The sequence below is a fragment of the Anopheles gambiae genome, chromosome 3 (genome assembly GCF_943734735.2).
Source record: "Anopheles gambiae chromosome 3, idAnoGambNW_F1_1, whole genome shotgun sequence".
NCBI lineage: Eukaryota > Metazoa > Arthropoda > Insecta > Diptera > Culicidae > Anopheles > Anopheles gambiae.
Genome location: NC_064602.1, coordinates 82,417,750 through 82,437,295, shown reverse-complemented (window position 1 = coordinate 82,437,295; position 19,546 = coordinate 82,417,750). Strand labels below are relative to the sequence as shown.

At 43.3% G+C, this 19,546-nt stretch overlaps 1 protein-coding gene across 1 annotated transcript; it reads right to left on the bottom strand.

Annotated features, from left to right (window-relative positions):
* Positions 1 to 4,137: 4,137 nt before the first annotated feature.
* Positions 4,138 to 9,219, bottom strand: LOC1278240 (transferrin). Its single transcript, XM_317850.5, has 4 exons — positions 8,923 to 9,219; positions 6,590 to 7,102; positions 5,427 to 6,251; positions 4,138 to 5,344 (listed from the first exon to the last, which is right to left on the bottom strand). The coding sequence occupies exons 1-4, from the start codon at positions 8,996 to 8,998 to the stop codon at positions 4,419 to 4,421; spliced, it is 2,340 nt and encodes a 779-aa protein (XP_317850.5). The 5' UTR covers positions 8,999 to 9,219; the 3' UTR covers positions 4,138 to 4,418.
* Positions 9,220 to 19,546: the final 10,327 nt, after the last annotated feature.

Sequence of the window (19,546 nt, the reverse complement as noted above, 5' to 3'; positions counted from 1 at the left end):
TTTTCATTTTCCGAGGCATTAAGCAATGGTAGAGTGATTGAATCATTGATATATTCAGATCAAAAGACATCATTGTTTTCTTCTACACACGTGTTGAAAGTGTATCAATAATTAGCAAATTATTCCCAGTGATTCTAAATAATTCTGTGGTGGAGATTCTACCTCGCTCCATCCGTTTTATCATGCGTAGTAGTGTTTTTTGTGTGGTTCAAAACGTTTAAATTAAAAGACTTGCTTCGAACTATCATGTACTTGCTTCATGTACCATCATCCAAATGCAGTCAAATGCTTGCTTGAAAGGATTGCCAAATCGTACGCTGTGAATGTTTAACAATTACAATTTTCCATTGTACATTAACCCAAAAATGCTTGGTACAATGGAATATAGTGAAACCATCGGAGCTACATAACTAGGACTAAGTAAACAACTTTAAAACATGCATATAACGGGTTTATATTTCCCATGGATCGGGTCTCCATACGCAGATTGTTGGATAAGGCTCAGTTGTGTTAAACATTTGAAAAAAAAAAACAAAAATTGAATAATTGAATTTTAATATTTTGTAGCGGGTTCACGGAGCTTAGTCTCGCGGCTGTGTCGTTACCAAAAGAAGAGCTTTATTCTCACTTCCTTCTATTCTTATAAACTATCCTAATCTATAAACCTAACCTAGCTATAATAATTCCCATTTATTATGGGATCAAGGTTGCTACAACTTATTCATCCATTGAAAGTATATCTTGTGGGAAAAAACAATTGTATGGTTCAGCAGTGGAATTACAACTGAACTGCACTGTAAAACTGAAATGAACAGCAACTCCTATTGGGAAAAGTAATAGGATAATAATTTACACGGAATTAGGACATTCCTGGGTTAGGGGTTCTTTTTTATATGAGCACATGATGAAGCTACAAAGTTAAATGAAGTAAGTTTAATTGTTTTATTAGCATTTAGCACTCCTGAATATCCATTGTTGCTTGGTACACAAATAGTCTTGCAGAAGATGGGGCACGGGTCAATAATAAGCCGTGACAGTGAGCCCTGTGGATGGAAGACTCGGACCCATATGTCATATGAACATGTCATGACATTTAATAGTAGCTATTCCATAAGTTCAAAATGACTAAATTAAATTTTCGTATGTCCTATATGGTTGTGAAAATGGTCAATGATAGCGGAATAGTCAAATATCTTCTTCTTTGCCACAACAACCGTTGTCGGCCAAGACCTGCCTGCGCCACACCGGGGCTTAGTTTTTAGTGACTTTTTGATAAACCATAGCAGGATAATAGTCAATCATACTGGAAGTTGAACCCATGATTGACATGTTGTTTAGTCGTTCGAGTTGACGACTGTACCACGAGTCCAGCCGATAGTCAAACATACTGAAAAAGAAAGTGGACCACGATTGCTAATGTAATGGAACATCTAACATTTGTAAATGAGACAAAAATATGGAAGGACTATAAACCGGAATCACAATAGGATGGAAGCCTGTACCAAGATAGCAACACGATCATAAAAAGTATCAGTAAATAGACATCAAAAGAGAGCAGGATTGCTTACCTACATGTTTGAATGAAAACATTTAAATGTGCCCTGCAGTTAGTATACACGTCTTAGGTTCTGTTGCTTAAACCTGCAACCGGGCCAAATTAACTAGTGACTTTAAAGGTGCGTTCAGCTAGCTGTACGTCACGCCTACGTAAGTTTGGATTTGGTATTGGGTAGCTCATATGATGTTGCCACCATCAGTTTGGTCTTATCCGGACCGAGTTTCTATGCCTAATCGTCAGTTATCTGCAATCCGAGGTTCTCTGCCGCCTGCTCGTTTCCTTGGTAAGCTTCTACTACATAGGATAGTCGGAGACCAATGATGTCTATGCCAGGATCTGGGTTGACTCATTGAAGATGACTGCCGAAGTCTCCACCCTCGAATCCCCGTTGGCTCTCTCTAGTGCCAAGTTCGATAGGAGACAGGCATGCCCGTCCCCCTGGCGCAGACCTTTGGTGGTAGCAAAAGGCCCTGAGAGCTTCCATCCACCTTCACCAAGTGACGCTGGTCATAGTCATTCTAACTAGCCTTACCAGTTTGGCCGAGATTCCAAAAGAGCTTATAGCGTCTTACAATTTTACTCTGGCTATGCTATATGCGGCTTTGAAGTCAATGAATAGATAGTACGTGTTGTGTCTGCATTCTGCCATCTTCTCCAAGATCTGAAGCATGGTAAAGATCTGATCAGTGCACAATGGGCAGTTTAGAACAAATTTCGGGATAAAATTATTTTTGCAGAAATTGTTAGTTTTTATCGTTTGTAGTAAAGTGTTATGATAGTAAATAACATTTTATATGTAGTTTGCATCCATACCACCAGGTGGCGCTACATAAAATAGTGTTTTGAGGGATCTTTGCTTTGTTTTTTTTTTAAATTTTGTGTGTTTTTCGTGTATTTGTTGTTTCTAATAGTATAAACTATTTTAAAATATACTGTGATGTTCCATAATATATGAACAAAGCATAATAATTTTGAATAAGATAATATTTTCTGCTTTGTATAGGACAATTGTAGCTAATTCTCATCACTGTTACTCACAGGTAGTACAAATATTAAAAATGTACATACACAACCTAGGTGGATGCTATTACAAGCTCCTAACGTCTAGTTCACATTTCTAAAGACATGAATAAAGGCATTTAAATAATTGGATAGAGCAGGCACATTGAAATAAAGTAGTTCTCAAATTCGTAATGAAAAGCTGCACATATTTTTTGTCTTTGAAGGTTAAAATTTTAAATCTGTTGTTTAAAAAAATAGGAATTACACATTTTCCTGGGCACTGATATCACACAATATTCATCCAATACTTGTCTGAACTGCCTTCAGAAGGGATAATAAAAATAAAAATCTGATGTTCGTGGTTTTACAACTATCTGAAAAATCAGAATTCAACTATAGCTACAAACAAAGTATTTACTTCATTTGTAAACTTAAACCCTGTTTTTGTTTTAGCGTGTGTAGCTACTGATATTGAACTGGTTAACGAATGAGAGTAATACAGCTCATTATACAAAATGTCCTTCTGGATGCATTTTCTTTCTTGCAAAATATTCTTTGTAGCATATTACCCTCTATCCTTATATTTAGTTTGTCATGACTTTTGGGAGTTTCTTCTCCAAAAACGGCAATAGATGCTGGTGTATTCATAATTTTTTGCTGTTATGCGTATAATTTTAGAATTATTTTCCTTACATCCGTCTATAATCTGGAGCAGGACCAAAAGGTATTTGGTTCTGATTTGCTTCATTATATTTTATAATAAAGTTAGGTTAGAATAGAAATTTACATATTAGATAAGCACAAGAGCTGAAACTAAGATACACAGCTTCGTAATGGAAATTGAAGGTAATCAAAAGCACGTAGAATATATTTTTGTAGAATACACTAAATACGCTACACTAGGCACCTATGGAGCCGCCTAGTTACGCATGTGTCTGTTTTTAGAAAAAGTTGATGTGAAAAAACTTCAATAAAACTCGCGTTCGCAAACTTTCGCAGAATATTTCTTCACAGATTGATAGTATATATATTACACTATTATGTGACATATATGAGACAACGCCACTCTACGCCATTTCCATAATGGCATCAAGTCAAAAATTAAAATGATGGAAATTTTCGGGAAGTTTTTTCAGTTATTATCGTATATTTTTGCAAAAAATTAATTTAACTCAAAATCTTTAATATATTTATAAAACTGGCTAAATATCCTTTTTAAAATGTCTAATTTTATCAAAATCGGTTTATATTTGAAAAAGTTACAAAGGTTCAAAGTTTTCCAAAAAAGTGAAAAAATTTCTGCGTTTTTTTAACAAGTCTCGACTTTGAGAGGTCTTTTCTAGAGAACCAGAAAAGATAAAGAGCTCATATTTGGTATTTTTCTTAGTTTAACCCTTAGTATTAAAACCTATTATTTGGAATTGCGCTTTTACAAAGTTGATTTTTTGAATTTCATCCCGGCAAATGCCCATTGTGCAGTGGTTGATTTTCCGTTTCGGAATCCTCTTTGATAATTTCCGACTATCTCCTTCTACGTGAGGGACAAGTCGCCGTGAAGCTAAAACAAAATGATTCCCTTTTTTCGTTGTTAGTTTAAAGTGTTTCTCTTTATTAGTATTTCCGTGACGTTTCGACCGTTAAACTAATGAATGTTCCAGTTACACTAAATATACTTTTCATTCCGGTGTGGCATTAGAACTACGCTAGTTATGGATTGAAGTGATATCGCGATGATGCTTTCGAAGAAAAGTAAACACGTTAAGTGGGGGAAACAAAAACAAAACTTCACTTCTGGGTGTGGTGTGGCTTCTCGCGAGAGAAAGAGAGAGAGCCCAAACACCCACCAGAAACAAAATGATTACAACCGCCAGGCAATGATGCCCGCCAGAATGATCGTAAGCAGCAGGTTGACCGTGACAATCGCCGCCCGGCCACCGGTACCGCCCGGCGCTAGCGTCGTCGACGGGGCCGCATTCTGGCAGTCTTCGATGTTTTCGAACAGCCGGATGTAGTTCTTCACCGACGTGCCGAGCTCGTTGTGCTGGGGCGAAACCAGCCCGAGCGCCGAATCCTCGAACAGCAGGTTGCGCTGGCCGGCGAAAATGTTGTACATCCGGAAGTCGGGATCGTTCTGCAGGTATACGTCGAGCGAGGTCAGCAGATGCACGATGTTGTCCGACTGTTCCCACTGGCGGCGCACCACGATCTCCCCGTCGACGATCGTGGTCAGGTAGCACTCCTCGTCCACGTTGAAGCCGGTGTAGGCGGCCAGCGTACCGTTCCGGCACAGCACCCGGTAGTCGCTCGCGTTCATCGCCAGGAACTGGGCATGTTCGGCCAGGTTCTGCGCCTCGATGATGGCCACCTCGCCGGCCTCCTGCAGGCAGCGCAGTGCGCCGCGCGTACCATAGTAACGGTTCGTTTCGGCCGCCGCACACAGGACGTTCCGGTCGATCGAACCACCGATGCCGTCGTTCTGGCGTAGCGCTGGATCAATGCCCTCGACCGGTGGTTCCTCGGCGTCGTCTTCCAGCGGGCTGTCCGTGTTGAGGCCCTCGTCATCGGTGGCCTGATAGGTGCCGAGTTCGCGCGGCGTCGGCTTCTCGGCGTACCGGCACAGTGCGCAAAGGTTTTCCGCGTGCTCGCCGGTAGGATCGTGCAGGTCATCGCGCGACCCGGGAGCGCACGACTCGGAGAAGAACTCGCTCATCAGGTGGCCGTAGTCGCACTCGTTGCGATCGAAAATTCCACGCGAACGACCCACATTTACGAATGCGATCGAAGCTTTCCGGGGAATGGAAAAAGATAGTTAAAGTCAGTACGGTTATTCTTCCTTCAAGAAACGTTGACCTCGCTCGCTACTCACCAATGCCACCAAACTCCGGGAAGCAAGCCTTCGCGTTGCGCAACTTCTCGAACCGATCGTGCCCCTTGCCCTCCTTCGTCAGCACCACCACCGAGGAGTACTTCTCCTTCTCCGTCTCCTGGTATAGCGCCGCTGCTAGGTTGGACTGGCGGGCGAGATAGCCATAGTTCGAATCGATGCCGGCAAAGTCCGCCCGGTCGGCAGATATTTCCCGCAGGCAGTTGATCCGGTTCGTGGTAGGATTGTTGCACTGCAGCAGCGGATACACGCCGGACGTTAGGCCGGCCTTTGCCAGCACGTCACACTTGTCCTGCTCCTCCAGCGAGGTCGTGCACCAGCGGGCCGTCGTCTGGCAGATGTCGGCCGGTATCGGCATTGGCCGGTGCGGCCGCATATAATCGACCGGCGACTGGATCGAGGACGCCGCCGCAATCCGGTCCGTATTGTGCCGGGTTAGGATGTCGATGATGGCCGTTTCCCACGGTGCGCCCGAGGTGAGCGAGTTGCGCAGCCAAACGTCCATGCGGGCCGCTATCTGGACGGCTTTGGTCGCGGACGCTATAACGGTGCCCCAGGGCTGGGCTAGCCAGGGGCAGGCCGGCCCACTGACCGGCTGCAGCGTACCGTCCGGGCAGAGGTAGGAGAAATCGCTCGCGATCGAGCTCCGATCGGTGAAGAAGCGTTGGATCTCGAGCACGGACGCGTACACCACGTCGCCATCGCGCTCGAGACACTGCAGGGCGGACTGTTGCCCGTTGGCGTACCCATCGTACGAGCAGGACGACACGTTCGGGCAGAGCGAGCAGAGATTCGAGTATTTTTCCTCTACAAAAACAGGGAATCATGCAATCAAAACCAAAACTTACATTTAATATAGGGGTTTCCAGGAGTTCTCATAGTTGTTGGACAAGTTTTTGACTTTTCTTATGGTAAGTGAACTTCATATAATGGAAATTAGACTCTATGGCACCCTTTTTTAGACAGGCTTCCTGTTGGATTTGCCCAGGACCTTCCTGTTGGAAGGGTTCTATAGAGTCCAATTCCTATTACATTAGATTGATGTTATTTCACATAAGAAAGAGTCAATAGAATGTCCCACAGCTATGCGAACTCCTGGCAAACCATGTAATGTTTCAAATCGCTCAATTAGTTGCATTACTCACTCAGGTCCGAGTCTTCCTTCGGTAGCTGCGACCAGACGCCCGGCCGGCAGGAGGCACCGAAAAAGTTCGCCACGGCAGCCGTCTCAATCTCGGTGACGGTGTGGAAGCCCTCGCACTTTGGCGGTGCGACCAGCCGCTCAAAGTGCTTCAGCACCCGCTCGGTCCAGCGCTGCGTGCGGCTGTAGTGCAAGCCCGGATGGCAGTAGCGCAGACCGCGCAGCCCATCAAGCCCCCCAGTATGGCGACTGCGCACTACCACGGCCGTCTGGAAGTCGACGGATTCGCGCGTTCGCTCGGCATTGCGCAGCTCCTTGATGACGGTCAGCCCTTCCCAGTCGAGGCTGGCCGTGAGCAGCACACTTTCCGCACTGAACACGCCAAAGTCGGCCGTTCCGTTGCGGATGCGCTGAGCGCACTCGACACTGTCCTGCACGTGGACGCACACTACCTCCGAGGCGCCGCGCTGCAGCTGCTCGCATTCGGCCGTGTAGCGCGCCGCGGCACAGACGCGCTCTGCAGAAGAAGAAGACGAAGAAGAAGCAGTTGGGTACGATATTAGTCATTTTAATAGGCCCTTTTTCCACCGCTGGATGGGCTTTTTCGAGATTCGCTTAGAACTGTCGAAAATGGCGCGCTTGCACGCTTCTCCTATCTTATCTTCTAAATGGGGTTTTGGGCAAACAGTGTACGGCGAATGACTGTAAGGTATGTCGTATTCCAACATTTTTATCCCCTCCCTTGCTTGTACACATCGTAAGCACCACCACTCCTTCGGATTGCTCTCTGACGCATCGTGGACTCCAACGATCTCACTGCACAATCCCCAAAACCTCTTCGATTGCTTCGATCGATAATGTTTTAGAAGTTTGCTTTATTTTTAGACGACGAGGCATCATGCTAAGAGAGGGGGGGATTGCATTTAAGCTCTCGATATTGATCGCGATGTTGTATCGTGCTGGGACGGAGTCGTGAGTACAGCACTGAGTTGTTTGCTTAGGTTATCGCGCGCGCTATCACGAGCAGCGATGGGGTGTTCGGGCTGATAAGAGAGGCAGAGGCAGCACTGCGACAAACTCGTCGATATGTTGGCCGTTTTTTCGGGGGGGTTCGCGGGCATCTTGGATGAGGTTTTGAGCGGAGAATAAGAAGGAATGGTGCATGAGTTCACCGTAACGCTTCTGTAACGTGTTTCGTTTAACGCTCTGATGGGGGAGGGGGGTCCTCTAGATTCATAAGGGTTGGGTTAATGTGTTTTTTTTATGGAAGGGGAGAAGTTTGTACGATGTAAAGCACTCGTTACAACATACGCGGGATGGTTGGAATTCACCGGAAGTTGTAAAGATAATTGACAAGCCTGTGCCAGTTAGCGTGCGAAGCCATCAATAATTAATAGTTCAGTCATTTGTGTGGACATTTTTGACTTTTTGAAGCTTTTCTTCTCCAGAAATTGCTTTTAAATGCCATAACATTACTTTTTTTTGTTCGAATCATCATTCACAAGCGTTTAATTGTCCGTGATGAAGCCTTTCAGAGTATCCTCGTTAGCAGCCAGAAAACATTAAACTTTAATATGCTCATTTTTAATGTCCCGCCAGAGTCATATGAGTGGGAGATAAAACCTTGAGCTTATCGAGATTGTAAAAAATACATGGCCATGGTGTGGGGTTTGTAGTTTCTCCCTTTTTAAAGCATCCAAGAATGTGTGATGTAAGGTAGCGTCCACGAATTTGCCCCCAACATACAAGTATATGCCGGCCATAAGGCCCGGTGGCAAATTACCACCCTACTCTGCGGCCTCATAATGTTCTCGCTTGAGATAACGAGATAAAGGCTAAGGAGAGTAAACGTGAAACAAAACAGTCTTCTCGACAGTGAAAATCTGTTGTCTGCTGCCTGTCTTGTGACCTTCAGAGGTGTAGAATAAATCATCCGAAAAGGGGCGCCCATAAGACGCACGCCTACGCTGACGGCACAAGTGGCCATTTTGATAAGCTTAGCAGGATGGGATTGATAGAGCAGCCAGCGTATGTTCTCAAGTGGTTAACTTCGTGATCGCTTATCACTGAACGGCGGGGACATGATTTTCTAGCAACTAGAAGTTAATTTGACAGCTCGAAAGTGCTGTAGAATAACGTTTGAACTACAACATCTTTAGTAGCCTCGATCCCTTTGCCAATTATGACACAGCGTGGTTGATTTAAATGACTTGCTGTTAAAGGCCTGGGGGGAAATCCCAGCCCTCCGAAGCTAGGGATTAACTTGTCTGTCTAGTCTGCCACCTTCCCCAGTGAATCACATGATCAAGCCGGGCTGGGGCCGGATGGCCTACATACCTTGCTGCTGTCCGGCGGCAAAGCCACCGAAGGCGACCAGGAGCAATAATACTGGTAAGCGGTACACCTGACCCATGGCTAGGTGTGGGCAGTAGTGCTAGCGTCTCAAAATCTGATTATAAACTACACTTCACTGGGGCACACAAACACACTCGTTCCGGGGGATGTGGATGTTGCGTTACGGGCCTAACGCATATCACCCTGCTGTTCGTTCGAATCCGCACCACGGAGGACAAAACACGCACGCGAAACCTCCGCAAAGTCTCCGTTGAAACTGAACCCTTGCACTGGGGCGGTGTTTCGGTCCGGGTCTTGCAGGTTAGATTTGATGTTCGTTATCATCGCTAAAAAAAACGAACGAACGAACGTACACAGTCACGCTCGATACGCCCCAAAAGGTGTACACAGCTACATACATCTACAGCGACGCGGTACTGATAAGATAAATGTTCGCACAAAATCGCTCCAGATAGTGTAGTGTGACTGATTATTCAACATTTATACCGGCCGATATCGTCGGATTGTACCGGTTGCATGAAGGATTTGGAAGAAGAATACGGAATAGCTTCTCGCTGTATGTATTGGTTTTGTATATGTTGGGGTCTTGGCACCAGCAATAGGTTCTCCAATTGCATGAGCGATGACTGATTCAGGTAGACATTGGGGTGATGGGGTGCAAAAGTTGGTAAGAAAATTACCGAGAAATCAGATTAAATATAGGTAGTGCTTTCCATGCGGTTGACTCATTACTTGTAAACAGACAAATGAGTTGCACTCTTCCGGTTTCATAGAATGAAAGTGGAAGAAGTTTCCCGTGCAGGTGGAATGCATTTATGGTATACTGTTATCGTGTATACGAAGTTGTCAATGCACCAATTTGTTTGAACATGATAATGTATGACCTTAAATTAGTTCATGTCGAAATGTCTGCAAACACGTTAGGGACTTGGTAAGCTCATACCTATCGATGCCGATATTTAGTCCCCCAGTATAGTCGTTACCTCGAACGACCTAATAACATGCTAAGTGTGGGGTTAAGCCTCATATGGACTGTTCTCCCGTATCAAGGACTGTCTATCAAGTTGCGTGGTACTGAATAGATCCCAAAAGCCTGTAATCGCTGGCAAGTTTAATAAACATATCGCGGAGTACTTTACAAAAATACTACGAAACTCTCTGGTGCTCTGAAAGAACTTTAGCTTCATATGGAAGGGGGGAAGCACAATGAAGAAGCACAATGAACCTTTTTTGTAAAGCAGATTAGACACGTCAGATAACAGTGGAGTTGTGCTAACTTGGAACGGTGGTACGTTAGTACAACTAACATTAAAAACCGACATGCTCCACACATTTCTGAGATCCGCATAATGAAGCACAATATTTAAGTCATCTGTTCGATCATTGCGTGTGAAGGAGTATGTTGAGGTACGAGCTTGCTGACCGAACATCGGTAGGTTTTAACGGTAAAGGCCAAAATATATCAAATTCACGAGTTGTGAATTTGAAAAAATAAATGAAAGAAATGAAAGGAACGAATGTTTTGAGAAGCTTTTAATAGACGGTTAAACCTCCTCTTTGCTAACAGTTAAGGCGTACCATTAAGATCCACCAAGAAGAAGAGACATAAGACAGCACAGCGAGTACGGATGTTGGATCAGGGTAACCAGTATCTCTTAGAAGTCTGATGTAGAAATGGAAGTATTTAGAGAGCGAGTACCTTGTCAGGTTGGCAAAGGGACTATTGGTTGGCAAAGGGGCCATACCTTATAAACTATATTCGTAGATTTGGGATTTGATCATGTAAACTAAATGACATTGGACCCCACCCGACTCATGATGTATCTTATATCTAGAGGAGCTCCAAGATGTATTTAGAGAGCGAGTACTTGGGGATTGGTTGGCAAAGGGACTATACCTTAAAACTAGACTTGTCGAGATTTGGAATTTGATCCTGTCAACTAAATGACACTTATGCCCACCCGACTCATGATGTATCTTATATCTAGAGGAGCTCCAAGATGGTTCATTGAAAATATCTTATTTTAATCTTTAATATTTTCTGAACCACTAAAGGAGGTGCAGTACCCCTGGTACCCGAACGAGCACGTGCTAGTTCGGAATGTTCGGCTGTCAACGGGTTTGTTTCAAGCGCGCGCCTGAACTTATCGTTCGGCCGGATAGCAAGCGACAAGCGACGTCACAGACCCGCTTGTGTTTACCAAACAAACCCGGTGGCCACACGGTGCAAAAATCCGACTGCCGGAGCGGTAAGTGCGCCTGCGCGTCATTTTCCCGCGCTTCTGAATACGTTACCGTATTCCATTGATGTGTCGTCGGGAACGGGGTCGGGCAGCAGCATCATCATCATCATCGCCACCAGCCAGCCTGACCTGGTACAAGCCGCGTCGGGTTTCGTACGACAGCGGCAGATGCTGACGCGCACCCTGTGTATGTGCGGCCGGTGTTTTTATTTTCCTGTAAGCAGAAGAGAGCGCCAGTAGCGCTACGTACCGAACCGAGGGCCACTGTCAGTAGCTTTTGTGCCGGGTACGGTGTCGGATTGATCTCTGGTGGGTACGCTAACGGTCGGTGCTAACATCGCACTGGTTCAGAGAGTTCGGCGTTGGCGATCGTCGTGTATTGTAACATCGAATAGTTCGCGGTGTGTCTTGCGTGCTGTGAAGTGTAATTGATGAACGAGTTTTTTTTTTAAAGAGGTGATTTATTTGGACACACACAATATTATAGCTATTTTTATTATAATATTTTATTATTATAATTTTTATTTTGTGTATTTGTGTAAATTATAAATTTATTAAATACATTTAAATTATTTTATGGTTGTTACATCTTTAGAGGAATCAAAATCTTGATCAAAAATATGATAAAACAAAAATACCCAAAAAAAGTGTTCTTCAGAGAAGATTCAAATATCCACGGTTTGGTATGTTTCTTCAATCGACTGATGAGTACATAAATCCATTATCGATGGTGTCCGTATGTTCAAATGATGTTCAAACTTAGCTGTGAAGTGAGAAGAGTTGTCGTCTCCATCAACACAAGTGCTAATAAATTGTGTGACTTCCAGTTATTATTTTTATCAATATCTAGTTTCACTCAGCTGACGGACACATTATACAACACTTTCCGTGTCGCAAAGCAAAAGCGTAAAAGTATTTATGCTAAAAAAAATAGATGAAAAATGAAATCTGCGTCACAGAACGTATGGGATCCGCGCGCCATAGGGCTGCTAACGCTTAGAATACACAAAACACTGGAGCTTCCGATGGTGTGGAATTGATGAATTTAATTTCACCCCGAGCTGTTTACCTTTACCAGTTTTACGAGTGAAAGTGTTTGCAGCCCCCCATGCGCGGTGTGTGGTTAGAGGAAGAAAAAAAAAGAAGGGAAAAAGATAAAAAAGCTGTTGTGTGCGGAAATTGGCGTCTGCAGAACAGTGCTGTAGCTTGCTGACGGAGAGGATATGGAGGATGTTGGTCGGTAGAGTAAACTCTGTTAGTAATAATAGAAGTGTGTTTTCTTCGAACCTTTTTTTTCGATTTCCCTCCCGATACTATGCTCTGGTCGAAATTGCCCCGATGTTAGGAATCTAATCTTGCTTTTGCCGTTTTGCTACACGTCGGTGGGATTGCTGGAAAGATTATTAATTCCGTTAAAAATAGCCCCATCATTCCAGGGTTGTCTGCAGCGGAGAAACTGGTGCAGCCGCTGCGTGTGTAAAAAGTGTAAGTGTTGTGCAAATATTGTTCCTCTTGGTGGAAGTGCGCTTGAAAGGAATATAAAAAATCGTGAAAAATTCAACGCCAAAAAGGTTTCGGGCAGTTTGAGTGGTTGTGTAGTGTGTTTTGAGTGATTTTGAGGAAAAGTGAAAAATACGAAGAGTTTTGGTGAATGTGATAATATTCTTTTTTTTGTTGTTGTTGAGGCGATACATCAACAAATCTACACTTCAAAAGCCGTTTAGCAGAAGCAGCTCTCGAAAAGGCAAGTGAATAGAAAAACTTTTCCCATCCATAGCTCATTCACGTTTTTTTTCCACATTAAATTCATCCAACATGTGTGAGGTTTTCTAAAAATTAAATTTCATTAAAAGTTTACTCTACTTCTCCCCGTTTGTATATGTATTGCTGTGCTCGGCTTCGACTTATGTGCTACTTTTCGGTGTACTTATCCTAAACATCTTCTAAACCGAATTTACTCATTCGAATAGGAAAAGACGCGTACGAAGCCGTACGAAGTATCGCATGGCAACTTTTGGGAACGCATCCAATAAGAAAATGAAATTGTTTGAGTGCTGCGTGGTGTGCGGGGCCAGTTTGAAAAATTCCTTTGAAATAATTTCCTCTTAAAGTGAAGTTTGTTTTGTGTGCAGTGTGGGAAGAAAAGTACTTTTTTGATGTTTTTTCTGTGTGTTTTTTCGCCTCGACCACAGGCAGGCAGTTGGGGCTCATCGGCTTACGCGGTGAGTTAATTTAGAGTTTTTCCACATTTGGTCTAATTGTTTCATGCACTGGAGTGGCATGCGTCATATTACTCTCACAATCGAAAAAGTTTGTTGTGCGTAAAGGAAAGTTGATCGAAGTTATGCGTGCAGGTGAATGTTAACGGCATTCTTTAATGTTGTTTTTTTACGTGAATTTCAAGTGGGGGTAAAGCTTAATGAAGGATTAGGAAACTTCAATTTTAAACTCCGTTGAAAAATAATGGGCCACTTAAAAACCTTGATCTTATTTATGAGATCGTTATGTCGTAATGCGATTTGCACACCCTGTGTTAAAATTTATAGCAAGGTGATAATTATGCAATCTGCATAACAAAATTACATTTTTAGATGTTTCGTCGAAAAAATTGGGTTTTTGTTATTTGTTTTGTTTTTTTTTTCCCAACAGTAACTTGAACAAAATCACGATTTTCAAGCGTTCATTCTACGAACAGAAATAAATAACCCAGCCTAGTTGCAAACAAGTCCTTTGGGAACGATTAATGGGTCGCTCGCTGCAAATGATTACGATCTCTGATTTCCACAAATGTGTTCGTGCTTCCATTTGTGCCCATTCTCCTACGGTAAAACTCTTCTGGGAAAATGATATTTCCTTTGCCCACTTCTGACCTCTCTGCTGAGTGTGATAGTAACGTTAGCGCCGTTGGTGTGATTTGCGAAACCTTTTCTTCTGTCTGTACTCTAAATCGCCCACCGGAAAGTCGTCACCGCCCGAGGTTCTCCCAGCAGCCATTGTCATTGGCAGGCAGGGCGATGGGCGTAGAATTCACCGCATCATCATCACTCTGTCCACCTTTCGCTTCGAACGAAGAGGTGCACGGGTGCTATTTATAAAAGATTCTACCGCAGAGGAATATTAAACCGATCGGCACCACCCAACCGAAGGCCCTGACGCAGCTGACCGTCCAGCTAGTTTGCTGTGGGCACACTAGAAAAGAAAAGAAGTGAACATAATACGTGAAAAAAAGAACACTCTTCCAGCGTTACATTGAAACCTACGGTACGGATTGTGTGTTTGCGTGGGGTCGGTATGGCCTTTTTCCAAGTGCGTGTACCGCTCGCTCGCTCCGAGAAAAGGTGGTTGGCGAGTGATAAATGGCTCCTCACCCACTTTTTGTCCCGCTGTCCCACCTTGCCAAAATGAATGAAGATGACAATTTGTATGCTTTTTTGTTTGTTTGTTGCTTTCCATTGCTCGAACCACCGAAAATAGAAGGTCACTCGGATCTGATCTGTCCTTTCGGGTGACCTAACCTCAAAGGGGTGTGCTACTCAGGGCCGCACTGTAAAGAGATCCTTTTTGGAAGGGAAATTTAATATGAAATTCAGTTCGTGTCTGTTACCGGGGGGGGGGGGGGGACGTTGATGGTAGAATTGTGCAAAATTGTTTTTACACCGCTCTGTTATCAAATCCTTTTCCATCGGTCCATTTAGGGAGGTGGGCGTGAGTTTCGGGGTCTCGGTGCGCAGCTGTCGATCAAATAGTTTAGTCATTGAGGCCGTACATAATTTTAATTAGTCGTTTTTTTATTGCTGGATGTTAAAGAGCAATAATTTTCAATTTCATACACTACAGCTTCATTTGCACACCAATCGGGCACCATTGATTGAGTGTTTGATTTCAATGAAACCGACGATCGAGATAGCGTAAAAGTAATATATGTAAATTTGCTGAAATATTACCAATTATGCTTATTAATTATTGGGGAATGCTATCGTTCGATGCATTAAATGACATACTTGAGCTTGTCTTTGGAGTAAATTGAAAAAAAAAGATTTACTATTTTTATGATACCACTAATCACTGCTTTACAGCAATGTATGGGCTTTATAGATACAGGGAACTTAATGAAACCTCACAAAATGAAAATACTCGTTGACTCGTTCGTTCGAGTTTTAAAGAGATTTCATTTATTGTTTGATCAGAGCATCAAAGGACTCAGGACATGGAAAACTGTCAACTACCTTTCAGAGGCTATTTCTCTTGTGAACATTGCAAAATGGTGACAATTTGTTATGTTTGTTATCATTCTGAAAATATGCCAGCACACTTTAAACAATATTTAGCAGTGAAATGCGATCTCAAATTGTTATAAATTGTCTATTTATTTGTTATCAATCTGAGTGAACGTTGCAATTTAAATATACAAACAAGCCAACCGAAGCGCAAACAGTTGGATAGGGTTTATCAAAGCGTACCTGAACCAAACAAACCCGCAAAAAAGCTTCTCGAGTCTGATGCAAAAGTACTCTTCCAGGAAACTAGTTTTTGCTTGCGGTCAAAACTAGTCAATATTTTCAACTCCTCTCCCCGTTGGCTGCTGATGAAACCATTAAACGTTTGTCGAGTTTTGATGTGCGCTAAAACCATGGTGGTTGTTTTTTTTCGAAAGCTTTCATTGAAATTGGTGGAATCATAAATTTTGCACCACTCAGCCACTCCCCAAGCACGCACATACAGAGCGCAATTTCGTTGATATGACCCCACCATCAATTGGGGTAGTTACGCAGAAGTGTTGCAAAAAGCGTGCAGCAACACACGCTAAAAGTACTAATCATAATATCAAAATATGTTTTGTTATTTTTACTTGTACGTTATTATTATGATATGCCCCGATCGACCTGCAGCCGGTTGACACTTAATTGCACGAGTGCGTGTGGTTTTTTTTATATGGCATACCACTGCACGGGGTGAGCTTTTCCCGTTTATTTTACGAGCGCCAAATCTCGGCACTGGAAAGCTTTGTTGTTGTCCCGTCGATGGCCGTGTGCGCGGTTTGACTGACGTTGGCTGTTCTTTTTTATGGAAGATCGAATCAAATGCGCTGGATGAAGGAGATTGATTGGACGCTTTGGCTGACGGGTAGGTAGTACTACCACTTTCGATTGATTTCTTTTTCTGTTCATCCTCTTCTTCAAAGCTCGCCGCCCGGCTCACAGCTCACCAAAACACCAAACACCCTGTGCTACCCACTTTATGAAGCATTTTTGGAAAGTGTTTGTGAATGTGTGTGTGTGTGTGCTGTGGACATCATTTTGTGTGTGTGTACTGGATGGATTTTTCGATACTAACATGCTTTTTTTTTATACGTGTGGGAAAAAAGCTAAACAAAAAATTGCACTTTCTTTCATAAAATTGAGGGAGAAAGGGGAAGGTTGCTAGGCTTCGCCGGCTCGCGCAAAACCCTTCGCCGCGTGAGTTTGGGGGTTTGTGGGGAATCCATAAAACGATTTTGATTGACACACCTCCTCTGGAACGTGGGATCATACTAAATTTGTTTGACGATGACTAAGGCCTGGGCCAGTGTGCCGCCAGAGCGGGCCCGAGTGGGTGCGGCCCGAGAACGAGCATTATTGGAGCGATCCCTCATGAAGCCACCGTGGGTGATGTTATGGGAAAATCTTTTATGGGCTCTCGTGGAGCGGAAGGAGAGATTGGATCAACCGGCTTAAAGGAAGTGAAATATGTTATTTTGAAGAGAGATTTTGTTTTCCATTAAACATGATGTAACGGCTATACAGGCTATACAGCCAAGCGTGTTCATGTAGTCTATGAAATCAATTTAATATTTTGGAATGTCTGTTGTTTTAAATTAGAGCATACAAATACTGCAAAACATTGTAATTATGTAAAATTACCGATATGGCTACGTAAACAACAATCGTAAAACCGGCTGAGCGTCCATTCTCCAACTCTATCCCCGTCTTCATTGCGTTGTTTGTCCACATGCAAATGGTTCGCCACTTTACGATGGTAATGCAAATTACGTTTGGTGGGTTATTTTGGCAATATGAAGCTTTATGTGGCACCGTTACCATTTAATCAACCGAAGTGGCCACAACATTGTGTGTTTACATGCTATGAAGATGGCTGGCTTTTTTTTACAACGGTGACGCGTGTAAACCTCTCAAAGATGTAGCGATTCTATTTCCATCCACAAGCAGCTACTCGTGACTAAATGTCGTCTGTGCATAAACTTGTAGATCCCGTAAACTTGTAGGTGCAGGTACTGTTAAGCCATCCATTTTCGCAGAATGCTTGCCCTGGCCGTTGAACACGTGGTTGAAGCCACCGCATAGTTGGACGGGTAATATGTTTATGTTTATGTTTATTTGTCTATCGATGGACAATAATGCCCTCTCGAACCATTTTTGCAATGTTTTACAATGAGTTCTTTACAATGGATTACAATAACATAGAACATAAAAATGTGCACTATGGAACCAAGTTTAACACAGAAACACGATCATTAAACTCAGTTGGCGAAATCCTCGGCTCAAAAGCGTCGCTGACTGCGTTGAAAGCACGGCACATGAGTAGGAACGGGTCAGAGGAGCCAAATATCAATACAGGGAAATAAATTACATCCATCCGGGCTGCAGTTCATGCGTGTAAACACTTTCTCGGAAGCGTTATTGTGTGTACTGCACGTGTCACTACCGAGACACTATCAGAAAGGCAGCGAACAAAGCGCCTAAAGGTATGCATTTGGCGCAGCAAAATCGAATGCTTACTGTTCTGCCAATGTTAATCGCATTCTTTCGTGTTCTGCATCAGCACAAGGAAGGCTTTTCACAGTTGAAGCACAATCATCCAGGAATTACATTACACAATCACCTGTGAATAGTGCTCCTGGGATTGCCTTTTGCACATCATTACATTTGAATTAAAATGGCCTGTTTCGTAAGCGACCGGTACCAAATGACAACGTCTTTGGCAATGTGAATCAAACAGCCCAAAAATATTCCAAAGTCTTCTATGTGACCTGAAGAAACGAAAACATTAACAACAAAAAATCACAGCAGATTCGTTTCTTTGCTGTCTGTTCATCCGTCTGCAGGCTTTACAATGGGGGTCAGTGAACCATTATGCGATGGCTTTTGCGCTGCTCCTTTGTGCAGCTTTTTTCCTGCTGAGTTGGGTCGGCTTTGCGACCCAGCCGTGGATCAGCAAGTGACACAGAATGGTAAGGTCCTTTTCCGAACGCCCAAGATATTGAGTTTGTCAGTGACAGCGCCCTCGAGCTTTCTATGTTGTTGTTGTTGTTGTTGTTGTTTGGACAGAAGCGTGTTGAACATAATGTAAAAATAAGTCCTGATTACTTGCAGACCCGTGACCCAAGTCAGTGTACTAAAACACCTTCGTTCGCGACATCACCCTACGCCATCGTCTTCAGGCTGCTGTCCGTTAATGTCGTAACTAAATTCAAAAGAATTTCTTTTTGGTCACAAAACGATTTTCTTTCTCTCTCTCTCTCTCTCTCTCTCTATCTCTCTCTCTCTCTCTCTTTCTCTTTCTCTCTCTCTCTCTCTATCTCTTTGCCTGTTCGGCTTAAGAATGTCTTTGTTGGCAAGCGATGACACGGTACAAAAAAAAGAACCAAGAGCCCGATAATTTCTCGCCGTTGAACAATGAACGAGCATTTTGGAGGGGGCGGGAAGCAGTGTCGTGTAAAAACATTACCCGCCCTGCAGCATCTCCCTTACTTTCCCGGTAGGGGTAGTGAACTTTTTCAACTAGGTATTTCAATTTTTCCACCTGAATGGCACAATGGGGAGCAATTAAAATTCCTCCGGTAAGGGTGGGTGAGTTGTACCAGCACTGTACGTCAGGCCCTACCTACATTTTTAAGTTTGGGGTAGACAAAAAACCGACAATTGGGGTAAAGAACAAATGATGCTTTTAATAATTTGAAACTGTCTGCGGAAAGCGTTAATGTTTTGATTTTAATTATTTTGTTGGCGCCAGAGACACTTTTGGGCGGTAGTGGATAGAGGGGGAAAGCAAACAAAATGCAACACGTGTTATTAAACCATACTGTGATACTGTGCGCCATGTCAATTGATGAATTTTAATGAAAAGCGTGCTTTTTAATTAAGGTGAAGTTAAGCTTCATTGCGCACATTGCGTAACTTTTGAATAGCAATTTAAATGCCCATAAAATCGAACGTCCGCGCCTAAATGTAGGCAATTGTTATTTTCAACAGTTTTAAGCAGCTTCCTGCAGCCTATAAAGAAAACCTTTGTCTTCAATTGCTATTTTGCGGGATAATTTAACACATGAGCTATTTTGAATTTTTATTGGTTTTTGTGTTAAAAGA